General features: G+C 44.6%; 1 protein-coding gene across 1 annotated transcript in view; it reads left to right on the forward strand.

Moving 5' to 3' along the window:
- Nucleotides 1–13,639, forward strand: part of DDX46 (DEAD-box helicase 46) — a 1,041,144-nt gene that overhangs the window by 813,565 nt on the left and 213,940 nt on the right. The window contains exons 18-19 of the mRNA XM_085617987.1: nt 3,527–3,676; nt 4,508–4,684. Of these exons, the coding sequence (XP_085474113.1) occupies nt 3,527–3,676; nt 4,508–4,684 (327 nt within the window). The remainder of the gene's footprint in view (nt 1–3,526; nt 3,677–4,507; nt 4,685–13,639) is intronic.

Genomic DNA, 13,639 nt, shown 5'->3' on the forward strand with positions numbered 1-13,639 from the left:
GGAACATGTCAGATGTGAATAAAAATGACATTTAAACTTTATTTTGGCTTTTGTGTTCACTTCAGATGAAGTGCTGGCCAGTGCAGCCATATTGTTATTAGGCTGTATTATTTTGTCTGTCTCTTAAGTGTCTTTGCAGGTTTGCAAATGCAGGACAGCTTAAGAGATATTTTGATTGCTCCGGGGTCCCCGCACATGGGCGGGACTATTCATAGATTAGGACTATAACAGAGATACCCCTACTACAGAACTGGAGTTACAGGTAAGAAACTACTCCTTATTTGCAACAGTTCTCAGAATCAAGTGATGAGTCGTCTTAAGTAATGTAATGATTTTTAACTAATATTTAGCTATTTTAAAAGTTGACACTTAGAAAATATTTCAGAGAAAACAGTCAATGATTCCCTATGGAAGAAAATTCAGGTTACAGGTACAGTATGTTCTCGTTACTTTTGTAATCCAGTACTCGGTGCCTAGACTCAGTACTGGGACCTTTATCCAAAACAGGTAAGTAATTACGTTTTCAGATATTATACGATTTTTGAAGAATATTTAAAGATTGCAGAAATCGACACTTAGAAGAAATTTCACAGAAAAACAGTCAATGGTTTCCTATGGAAGAAAATTGAGTTAAGGGTAAGTACAGTTGTGGGTATTTTTCCTGAGTCAGTGCTGGGCACCAAGATCCAGCACTGGGAGCTCACCTAAGTGCAGGTGAGTAAATTCGTTTTTGTCACTCGGCTGATTTTTGTTGAATATTTGAAGATTTGAAAAGTCCACACTTCGAAGAAATTTCAGGAAAAAGCCAGTCAATGTTACCCTATGAGGAAAATAGAGTTTGCGGTTTAAGAGTAAGTACTCGACTGGCAGAGTTGAGGTTCTGGGCACAGACTGGGGGGGTCTCCCAGGGTCAGGTAGGTACAGTTGGTAAACCCTCAGCGGCTCTAGGGCGGCCGTGTGCAGAGAGAGTTAGGCCCAATGTTATCCTATGAGGGATAGGGGGGCCTTGTTTGGTGGCTGCTGACTGGCAAGCCACGCGGCTGTGGGAGCTGGGCTCCTGGTCACTTACTCAGGGCAAGTGGGGAAGTAGGTAGGTGTAGAGTTTTCACTGCCAGGGCCACTCGGGCGGCTGGGTGCAGAGGGCTTTTGAGCCTTCGGGCGCTCAATGGATTTCAATGGGAAATCTCCGGTTTGGAAAAAGACTGCAAGCTCGGGGACGAGGACTCCGCACCATCACTTCGAGAGTTAAGTTGGGTATTTGGAGGATAGGTAGGTACCCCGGGATTGGGCACAGGGGGCTGTGGGGCGCCGCGTGCAGGAGTGCCTTTAGGTGTCGGGAAATCTTACCCTCTGTTGATCGCGGTTGGGGGGGCACCTTGTTCTGAGGCTGCAGGCTTCTTCAGGAGTGTCGAGGGAGGTCCTTGGGTGCCGGACTCGGGGTCACAGTCGCCGTGGGGTCGTCCTCAGGGTCTTTGTTCACTCCGGCACTGGCCAGGCTTGGCTGGTGCAGAGTGAGCTGGGTTCGCGGTTCCGGGCTGCTGCCAGGGGTTAGAGATAGGTTTCGAGTAGAGCCTCTACTCATGGGAGTCCCAGGGGCTTAGAGCCAAAAGGTAGCCATGTCCTCCGGGGTTGGTGAGTTTGCTAGCCATAAGAGATGCCGGGCTGGAGCAGGAGCAGGTTCGAGGGTCGACAGGCCGGTAGGGCTGGGGCCAAAGCAGTTGGTGTCTTCCTCTTTTCAGCAACTGCAGGGCAGGTCTTCTTTCTTCTTGCTCTTCGTGGTTTTGAATCTGGGGAAGGAAGGTTCAGGGTGCCCCTAAATACTAGATTTAGGGGTGTTACAGGTAGGTGAAGGGCAGGGACCAATGGGTACTCGTCCTGGGGTGGCTACACCCCCTATCCTGCCTCTCTCCTGTGGGAGGGGGGCAGTAGCCTAGTCCTGATAGGGTAGGGCTCCCCATCTTCAAGATGGCGAGAGCCCGGGGATGTGCTTCACCTCGCCTCCCCCACCTGAGGGGTGGGGTTGGCAGGCTGGCACATCCCCTGTCCTTATTTGGGGTTTCCGGCCAAAGCTTCCCGCCAGAGTGGGGGGTTGCAGGGGCCTGGGGAAGCTCACAGAGGCGGCATGCCTTTGAAGCTTCCCCCTGCCCATCCTGGGGGAGGAGATTTAGCACCTCGCCCAGGATGTGCATTGTTGCAGGACCAGGAGAGCAGGGGCTCTCCTACCCAGGGGTCCAGCAACATGTCTGCTGGGTGGCAGCCTAGGCAGCCTCAGAGCAGACGTGGATTTGTAGGTTAGGTTTAAGGGGGCACCTCTGAGATGCCCTCTGGGGTGCTGAGTACATTAAATCCCACACTGGCATCAGTGTGGGTTTAATGTGCTGAGAAGTTTGATACCAAACTTCTCAGTCTTTAGTGTTGCCATTATGGTGCTGTGGAGCTCGTGTTTGACGAGCTCTCAGCACCATGTACTCTTAAATGGCAGCACTGCACTTACAGGGCTCAGGAATGGACCTGGGCACTGTAGGGGCACAGGGCTCCAGCTCCTGTGCCCCCACCATTGGCATAAGGCACCCAGCTAGAGGGGTGACTGATGTATGCCATGGCAGTGTAGGTGATGGGCATGGCACACAGGGATGTGTGCCATGTCGACTTTGTTTTGTCTTGCACCCAGACACCCAGCCTGCAAAGGCAGTGTGTGTGTGTAAGGGTACAGGGCCTCTAAGGGTGGCACAAGGAGTGCTGCAGCTCTTAGAGGCCTTCCTTGGTCACAAAGCCCTGGGTACTTAGGGTACCATTTACCAGGGGCTGACATGTGGCCAGGGTTTGCCAATTTGGGTTTGGTTTGTTTTAGGGAAGTTACATAGGCCCTGGGCACCTGATTGGCAGGAGTCCAGGGCACACTCAGTCAAAGTACATTCAGCAAAAAGTGGGGGCATACCATGCAAGAAAGATGGCACTTTCTCACACCACAGGCATACCTGATGCGAATCTGTCACAGGCATTTGTTTGTAACATTCCCTACACGACTTAAAACCTTTTGTTATTGGAAGTGACATCGTTTGCACACTGAAGAAAATTTAGAGTAAATGTCTGAGGCATTAACAGAGCTCTGTGTATGCGTTTGGTGGCGCAGAAAGACCGGATCTGACGTCTGTGCGCAGAAGTGGCGCTTCATGTAATTTCCAGGGCAGAACAACATCATTGCGGTGCCACAAAGCACCACGTGAGGGTTCTCTGAGGTACAGTTGAAAAGTTTCCGGATCCAGTCTGACGCTCCGGGAATATTCAAAAGGTGAGGAATCTGCATCTAGATATAGCCTCTACCAGAAAGAGTGTTACCAAAGTTAAGTAAGTAGTTCATATGGACACACTGTGTGGTATATTGGCTTTCTAGGGGGTTTATCAAATATTTAATACCGGAGCCAATCAGAGATTCTATATCTGAATGGTTGGATTGTAAACACTTTACTTATGTTTAAAGTTTTAACAGAAGAATATTTCACATGTAACATATTTTCTTTTGTAGGAGGGAAAGATCATCAAAAAAAGCAGCGGGTTCTCTGGGAAAGGCTTTAAGTTTGATGAAACAGAGCAGGCGTTGGCCAATGAACGAAAAAAGCTTCAGAAAGCTGCTCTTGGACTTCAGGACTCTGACGATGAAGATACAGCTGTTGATGTATGTACTCAAATGTATTTGTTTTTGGAAAATAGCCATTGAAGTGTCCCCACACAAATGTCATGTAGCAGTTTCTTTCAGAAGGTATAATTTCATTAAATTATTTAAAATGTAATATTCACTAGCTCGCATAGGGTTATCGCACATATTCATTATAAAGTCTGTGGTCTGCATTTGTCATCAAATATATTTAAATCTCGGAATTGAAGACTTGATCTCATTAGAGTATTTTTGCATCCATCGTGCTTTAAATTGCTTACTTTAATGTAAGATATTCCACCTTTAACCTCTTAAGTTGTCTATTGAAGGCGCAACGCTAGATGGGAGCCAGGCCATGATCCCTAGATTGCATTTGTGTAACACTAAGGAAGGCGGCCAAAATTATTGTCTCCATTAGCAGTTAAGACACACAGAATCTTTCAGTGTCTAGTATTCTCTATAAGTCATGATAATAGACCTATATGAAGGTAGAAGATTACACTACATTGAGAAGATGTTGACAACAAACTTCATGACACACAATGTTTTGCAGCATATTTCAGCCTTTGCTGCTCTTTGCCATGTACGTTTTGGTTTTACAGAGATTAGCAAACACTCCTCTATGTGCCCAATTTAAACCGTAAAAATGTCCCACTTCACAAATTATTGTAGAAGAAAATTAAAGTGAGCACCCCTCTATTTGGGTAGTACGATGTTACTATTCCTTATTAATGTAAATCACTGCAATACAAGGTAGTTTTATGGATGTGTCTTCTGAGTTCAATATTGATTAAATGTTTTACAAACATTGTGTTTAGTAATTATGATGAGAATTTTTACCTCTACTTCCAGATTGATGAGCAGATTGAGAGCATGTTCAATTCAAAGAAAAGAGTCAAAGACATGGCTGCACCAGGAGGGGCCTCCAATGTTCCCATCCCAACAGGTGGAAATGCTGAGAAACTGGAGATTGCAAAGAAATTAGCTTTGAGAATTAATGCACAGAAGAACCTAGGCGCAGAGGCACAGGTATTGTATGCTATGTCACTAAGCATGTTTAAACATCATTGTTTTGGATGCCTGGTCGTTAATTATGTGAAGAGCATGAAAGGAAGAGAAAGGGTTCATTACTTGGGAGCAGCATGTTTCCTGATTTGATCATGTTGGCATCCTCTTTTTGAGGTGCTTATGTGATATTTTTTCAACTATATTTGCTTTTCATTAAATGCATTGTTAGCAGCTTTATACTGAAAAGAGTACCCTTTTTTTAGGTTCCTTATGTGAGCCCTTGGTAACAATTTATGGAAGTGAATTATATACCTGTTAATGCTTTGGGTTGCTGCCAATGATAAACGATGACACCAAGTTGTTATCTGTGCTGTGGATGCTAATTCACAATTTTATAAAATGTCAGCAGGACCAGCACCCACCAAGGAAAACAAGAAAGTTCTCACTTGCCCAGCCCTTTATAATATTTACAAGTCTTTCTCTTATGCTGCATTTAACTTGTATTCCCCGCTTTGACCACCCTACACTGCTTACTGTTGATCAAAATGTTTTGCTTGCCGCATGGCCTATTGTCCTCCCTGGTGCCATGGTGCCAAGAGATGCATCTCTTTTGGTACATTTGACCAGTGACATACCAGGGCATTGTTCTCCAAAGATTATCTTGGAAGCTAACAGTAGCTCTGCTGCTACCTTTGGGTAGCTTCCCTGTGTATAACCCAACTTTATAAGCAGGGCCACTGAAATTATGCGTTTGAGCGGCCGTGGCGATTTTCACATATTTATAGATTTGCCGCTTTAGCCACACAATCCATAATCTGTTGCATTATCTGCACATTTTTACCCAAAAAATTATCGCTGAAACGGTTCAAAAGTTACTGAAAGTGGTGCAGCACCTGTCAACATTCAGTGGAAAGACTTTTGCAAAGGTTATTACTATATGTGTTAAACTGGTACTAATGAGGTGCACCCAATGCCCAGACAGCGTAAACAAGTGTAAAAAGTACAAAATATTGAAGTAATACTATTAATAAATGTGTTGCACTATGCCGCATAATTTGCCTTTTCTTGACGCATAATTTACTCAACCCTTCCGCATAATTTACTCCTCTCCTGTTGCATAATCCCAGTGGTCCTGCTTATAAATTAAAAGCGTGTTTGGTTGAATTAGCTATGGTTCTAAAATTCAAAAGGATGTATTTAAAGGTAAAATGTGACATGAGTGAGCTGATGTTTGTGGAAAATTTGTTTTAAGGCTGCCATTTATGTTAATTCATGCTGCACTGAGAGTCTTATTACTGATGATCTTTCTTATGTGCCAGAGGTCATCGTATGTATGAGAGATCCTACATGCAAAGACAACTAATGGAATCTTGTCTAATGTCATCACTGTTGTAACTGACAATTTGTCTAAGTAGCTCAGGATGATATTTATTAAACGTAAGTAGCTCTTTTTATTTAAAAAAAAAAAAAAGTTGATGATCCCTGTACCAGGTTAATATTCCAGCTTGCATTCCCTTAGCAATAAATCCCTTTAAAAAATAGTTTACCTCTTAAATCTCCTACATCTCTCCTGCGTTGACCGGTCGCACATTAATTCTGTTCCTTCTTCATCTTCCACCCTGATTGTTATCACGGAAAAATATAAGGCTTCACTCCACAATATTTACTTCAGTTCCTTTATGTAACATGCCGTTGGTCGCAGATGTTAGTTGCTCAGCTTGTGTTTTTTATCAACTTATTACTTTTGTGATATTTTCAGGGATGTGTCCCTGAAAATGTCTGGTATTAAACCCTGTTGCTGTTTGAAAATTTGTTTTTGCTTTTCGACACCCAGGATATCTGTGTGCAGTTTCTGGAATAGAGCCAAAGTATGTCTGTATGTCATGTGATAAATGTGATCACATGCATACCAAACTCATCAAGGAGTGGGTGGTTGACCTCATCATTGCACAAGTGCGATAAGAGTGCTGGTAGAAGCGGTATCGGTCCTGCTCCAGGTATTGCCCCAGTTCCAGCTTTGGCTCGCCTTCGACAATACGTTCTCATAGTGAACCACCTCTAAGGAAAATTATGGCGGTTTATTTCTTTTACTAAACAGAATCAAGCACTACTTACTCTCTCTTCTTGCATCAACTTAAAATACATGCAGTTTTTATATTTTCCTGAATTTCGCATGAATGGTAACGTTCTAGAGGAATGCAGGACATGCACAGGATTTACTCTATTCACTGATGCACTATGGTACACATTCTCCATACTAGCAGTACAATAACATATTTTTGTTGGAGCCAAAGGAATTGTCACAGGACTGATCTTGTTACATTTTCCCATAGTAGTTGTTAACTTGTTAGGTGTTTGAGACACCGATCAGAAGGAAAAGATCTCCAGTATTGGATCTTTCATAGATTCATATGCTTGAATCTTCCTTGTCGTCGAGCTGGAAGTCCCACTGTAAAACTGCAATGGCTGTTCCATGTAAAACCGACATTAAGCTAGAATAATAGTCATGTCATTCAACTGAAACAAAATTCAAAGAGTCTGACAGTATGAAAACCACACCCTGAGGTTCACCATCCTACAGCTCTGTACTGCACGCAATGTGTTTAATGGAGTTCCCTTGATCTCTGTTCACTTCTCCTCAGATAAGTTCTGTTTTTTTTTATTCAGCTTGCTTCTTAGTGGTTGTTTGTTAGCTGTGGTTAGTGTAGAAGCATTCATCCTTAACCATATTTCAGCTTGTCAGATACTACCAATAGGAGTCTTTTTAGGCTCTGTTGCTCTTGTGGCAAAAGGCTATATATTCAGATGATTTTTTATAGGAATAGTGCTTTTTGCCTCCATTCATCTGACAAGCCTAAAGAGTGCAAGATATGCAGAACATTTTCTGCAAAGACCTCCAAGAATAGGAAGGCAAGGCTCTCATTGTTGCTTCACAAATTCAAGGGACAAACGTGCTTTGGACAGGGAACCAGGCCTGTTTTCAAAGACCTCATAAAGGTATATATGAGGTCTTGCTCTAAAGAAAAAAACTGTTGCTGAAGCAGTTCCAAGAGCATAAGTTCCATCTACGTTGAAGCAAGCTTTCAAGGGATCCAAGCAGTGCAGTAAGTCTATTGATGTAACTCAGAGGCACAAGAAGTCTATTCCACAAGACCCATCTTCACCTAAGAAGCCACATACTCACTCCAAAGCTGCATCTCCAGAGCCTCAAAACCTACCGGTTTTGCCTTCATCGTTCCTATCACCTACTGTTAGAAAGCCATCAATGGCAACATCATGGTTGGCACAACAGTTAGCCTGTGAGATTTCTTCAATATCACCTCAGTCTGTGACTCAGACGACAAGACTTCCATCATAGACCATAAAACCTTTAACTCGATCTGTGGCTTAAGAACCTTTTACAGCTCTAGTAACTTTTATTCCTGAAACTGGGCAACCTATGGAAGTTGCCACAGCATACATCTCGTGTCACAACATCAGTACATCCACGTTCCAGGCTGTTAGATTCTCTTGGTTTGGAAGATGAGGCCATTTGAACCTGGATATAGTCCAGCTCAGCTAAGGGTTAATTGGCAAGAATATGATTATTATCTGGAGTATCCCATCACTGAGCCTCCTGGTGGATCCCATGATGCACCATTCCAACCAAAGGCATTTGAACTCTTTGGTGAAGAAGCACCGACAACACAATGACAATCACACCAAGAGTATGATCTCCGCTGTCTAAATTGCCTTTTGACTATCCTAGTCAAGAGGCAATTCAGAGCCCAATAGCATTGGTGAGAGACATAAGATTAACGATGGCAGACTGTTACAAGTGATTTCCATATAAGAATCTATTACAGGTACTCCTGGTCAGTCTCTACAAATGGCAGCTGGTAGCCCTCAGTCTGTTGCATATGTCAGACCTCCATCAAAACACCATGTCCTGATGCTTTAAACCTTACACTGACTCGCTCAAGTTTCACATCCGATGATGACCAGGATGACACAAGGCACCATTTAGAAAAACCCATGAATGCAATCATTGGGGTGCCATTGACAGATTCCTATTGGGTTACCACCTTCTTATATACTAGGATTTAATTCCATTATTGAAAAAGCCTCTAAACCAGTGGTTCTTAACCTTTTGACTTCTGTGGACCCCCACGTCAGCAATATTGGAATCCAGGGACCCCACTGAATCATTATTGGAATCTGGGAAACCATACCAACCTTTTCACCTCCTAATACCTGTTGCCCAACCTTACTCAGGATTGTTTTCTGTTCTACAGCGCCAGGACACCCACGGGTATTAGTCGCGCTATATAAAATGGAATAACATAACATACCAAGTCATTGCTGAAAGCCAGGGACTCCTGCCTAAACAATTTAGATGATTTTAGCAGAAAAACAAAACACACATATAGAGAAACAAGCATTCATTAAACAGACACACAAATGACCTAATATTTTAATTAATTCACAAACAAAGGTTGTAGTTTTCTCAAGTCAATTATGGTCACCCATTGTCCATACTATATTCTGTTTCATTATACTTTTCCCATGGATCTGATTATATTAATGTAATTGTTTTTGATAAACCATTTTATGAAGTTCTGTTGCATGTGCAAACAAAATAAACAGTAGCGCATAACAGTACGCTTCGCACAGTACACATATAGAGGTCTTTAGACATTCACTAGGTCCCCCCATTCCGTATGTCTATCTGTACCAGTCCATAAGAGTTGTTCTACTTGCCCCAAATCTTTGCGTGTTTCAGTGGACAACCTCAAGCCTTACAGACAAGTTTGGCACACCAGTCCATGCTTATGCATCACTTTGAGAGGGTCGTTGGAACTGCGGATCTCTACTTCTGGGCAATGTCTCTTTTAGCTACCACCATTGTCATCCTACTCAGGGAGCATTCATCGTGGCAGTCCCCCACCTCATCGAGAACCCCTATTAACACTTTTTTCCATGTGATGGTAATGGGGGTTCCCAGTGTCCGGGTCAGGGTGGTCATGACATGGCCCCAGTAGGTGGCAATTGGAGGGCACCGCCCGACCACACAGTAAAAGTCTGCATTGCGGCTGGGGCAGCAGAGGCATCCTGGGTCGGGCGGACACTCTGCCGGCCAGCATTGCAGAGGGATCATGTACGAGGAGTGTAGAAAATTCAGTTCTATACGCCTGAGCCTCAAGGAGATTGTGTACTCCAGGGCGCAAGATGTTCCAGTGTCCAATCCATCTCCTCCAGCGGGCCTATCCAGTCCTCCCATTTCTGTTTCAGGGCTGGGAAGCCCCCATGGTGTTCATTCCCCTCCCAATATACCCATACCCATCAGGAGTTTTGCCTCTAATGGACTATATTCAGCAAGGTCTGTTAGTGGGGAATTTATAGCTTTGCAGGGTGTGTGGCAGTTGTAGCTATTTATGGAATTGTGTTTTGGATAGGGAGAATTGTATTTGTAGCTCATGGAATGAATGGATCATGCTCCCCACCCAGACGTCCCCCAAGACTTCGATGCCAATCCTGTCCGACTTGGCAAAGCCTTGAAGTTGTATTGTGTGCCTAAGGTGTCTCCCCCTCCACAGTGGAGTTTGTTGCAATGGTGTCTTCTCCCATCCCAGTTCCTTTGCTGCTCATCACCAGCATTGAAAGACCACTTTAGTAGTGATCTCCTGATGATTTTGTGGGAGGGGGTTATTATTTAAGATCCCCAGCACCCAGTCCAAAGTCAGGAGTGAGAGTTTGTCGTATAACCCGTGTCATCCCACCCACCCATAAGTCATTTGTTTTAAAATTATGGGTATGCTTCTATAGTACAGAAGGAAATCCGCCATACCTGTCCCTCCTTCGTAGGTTGGCTTCCTAAGTTTGTAGTGCGCGTTAAGTAGCAGATGCTTGGACCATAAGAAGGAGCCGGTATTGATGCCAGATTCTGCAACCAGCTGTGCAGAATGGGGAAGGGATCGTTTTGGAACACACAAAGATAACGGAGGAGGACCATTATTTTAAAAAGGGCTACTCTGCCTAATTGCGGGAGTGAGTCCCAACGCTTGAGGTCTGCTTCCAGAGGGCTCATTAGAGAGGTGAGGGTGAGGTTGAGGTCCGAGTTTCATCTGGGTCTCTGGAAATGTATACCACCAAGTATTTGAAGGCTGTGTCTCGCACAGGGATAGGAGTGGGCAGGATGTCTCTATGGCCACTCCCTGGGGTGGGACAAGCATCTATTCATTGAGGTTGACCCATAGTCTCGAGGCCATTGCATAGCGCTCCACGATTTCCATGCATCTTGGGCTCAAGGTCCAGAGGTGTGACAGGAATAGCAGGATGTCGCCTGTGTAAAGAAAGATTAGGTCTTTCATGCTGTCTGCCCAGTGCCATCCCCCCACACCCAATCTGTAAAAGACTCGAGAGGAAATGGAGAAGAAATTACAATACAACAAGCAAACAGATCTACAGGGACTCTATTACAATTTACCAATCCAAAGTGAAGGAGGCACAAGCACTATACTATGAGGACATAATCAACTCTGCCTCAAACTCACCACGTGAAATTTTTAAGATCGCCAAGCACCTCCTAAAACAGTCTGGGATGTTCCACCGGACAGCTCAAATGCACGCAGGGACGAACTTGCAGAGTTCTTCTCTAATAAGATCAAGGTTATCTACAAAGCCTACCCCCCCTCACCCCCCCCCCCCCCCCCCAAATCCCTCCCCGGGATCAGCAAAATGCTAGAAAAGCACTTTAACTCGGTTATCTCTGCTTTTCTTGAATCTAATAATATACTCCACCCGTCTCAAACTGGTTTTCATCCCCAACACGGGACTATAACTGCATTACTCACAGTAGTTGAAAAAGGCCAAAATGATCCTATGCAAAGGAGGATCGACGGCCATCATCCTCTTGGACTCAGTGCCACCTTCGACACTGTTAACTACGACATCCTGATCCACAGATTGATGAATGTTGGTCTATCCGGTAGTTTCATCACCTGGTTACAGTCCTTCCTCAAGGACAGGAGCTTTCAAGTATTTGAAGGGGATAACTTGTCAGATCAAATCCCACTTGACTGTGGTGTCCCTCAGGGCTCATCCCTGAGCCCAACGTCATTCAATGTCTACATGAGCCCACTGGCACAGATTGTCCTCCCCTTCGGGATAGACATTGTTACGTATGTGAAGACACCCAGATAGTGGTGGCCCTAAACCACCCAGAATCCACCTTGTCCAGTCTAGGCCCCTGCTTGAAGAGAGTCGCCAAATAGATGGAACTCTCCTTCCTCAAACTAAACGGAGATAAAACAGAACACATGATGCTGGGTGGCCAAGCTCTCTCTGCTCCCCACCCACACACAAAGATCAGATCAAACGCCTAGGCATGTGGCTAGATCAGTCACTCACTTCTGATCATCAGGCAACTAAACTGGCAGCATCCTGCTATGGCATCCTGCGGATGCTCTGTAAAGTTCTTCTGCTCCTCCCTTTTTCAACAAGTAGACTCATGGTCCAGGCTTTAATCCTCTCTCGCCTTCACTATGGAAATGCTCTGTATTTAGGAGCTCCTAGGGCTACCACAAATAAACTGCAAGTCATCCAGAATTGTGCAGCACGGGTGTTTTTTATGATTCCCAACAGCCACTCCGCAAGGCCTGCTCTGAAAACCCTGCACTGGCTCACGGTTGCGGACAGAATAAAATGTAAGTCTCTATGTATTCCCCATCCTCCAAGCCATCATCACCCCTTACCTACCTAATAGACTCCTTCATTCATCTAGTCTCTACATAGCCGCAGTCCCTAAGATCAACAGAATGAGAAGTGGTGGTCGTTCCTTCTGCTTTACTTCCCCCAAGCTCTGGAACACGCTCCCCCCCCCCACCACCTACGATCGGAACCATATCTCCTTCCCTTCCGTAAAGTACTGAAAACGTTTTTTTTCAAAACCCCTCCTATTAAGCTGTCGTGACCTGCCTCTCTGTCGGCTAGCACTGGGACGTCTTCGGGTAGCCATGCACTCTACAAATATCCATTACATAACAGGCATCTCAGCGTATTAGTTGGGCCAGTGGGTCAATAATAAGGGCGAAAGGAGCAGCGATAGTGAGCATCCCTGCCAGGTGCCTCTGCGGATGGGGAAGGAGCCCGATAATTCTCCATTGACCAGTGTGCGTGCATTTAATCTCGAGTGTAGCAGCCCTATATATCTATGGACCCTGGGGCCCAGTCCCATTTTCTTCAAGACCTCAAACAAGAAGGAACAGTCCATCGTTTTAAAGCCTTTCTCAAAGTCGAGGAGTAGCTCCAGTGCATCATCGAGCTCCTTCATGTGGACCATGGCCACATGGACTCGGCGGATGCAGTGGCGTGTACTGCGATCACGGCTTTGAATCCGTATTGATCTGAATGATTGTTTGTGCAGGACTGGCCGGAGTCTATTTGTTAAAAATGTTGACCTCCGCATTGATCAGGAAGATAGGCCTATAGGCAGTACAGTGGTTTGCGGGTTGGCCTGGTTTAGGCATGACCACAATGATGGCCATATCCATTTTGGAGGGGAAGTGATCGCTATCCACTGCTTTTGTGTAGAAGTTGAGCAGGTTAGGGGTGAGTAGCAAGAGTATTCAGCGGGGAACCAGTCATGTTCCAGTGTCTCACCAATTTTTAGGCTCCTGTTTCAAATCTCTTCACATTTACAGAAAAGTTCTAATTTCAATTTTAAATTATGGTTCATAATTTATATAAACATTATTAATTTGTTAATATTTAATTTTCTAAGTAGTCATGAACCCTGTTAGTAGGTGTCACGGACCCCCAAGTGTCACTGGACTACAGGTTAAGAACCACTGCTCTAAATGATTTGATTAGCCACTTCCAGTTAAAGACTTGGGCTTCAGAAATACACCTAAGCAATAAATCGTATCAATTCCGATTATCAATCACGTGGAATAAAGGCCTTAAAGATATGCAGAATGCAGCAGCAGTATTGGCAGT

This window comes from Triturus cristatus, chromosome 7 (assembly GCF_964204655.1).
Source record: "Triturus cristatus chromosome 7, aTriCri1.1, whole genome shotgun sequence".
NCBI classification, from domain to species: Eukaryota; Metazoa; Chordata; class Amphibia; order Caudata; family Salamandridae; genus Triturus; species Triturus cristatus.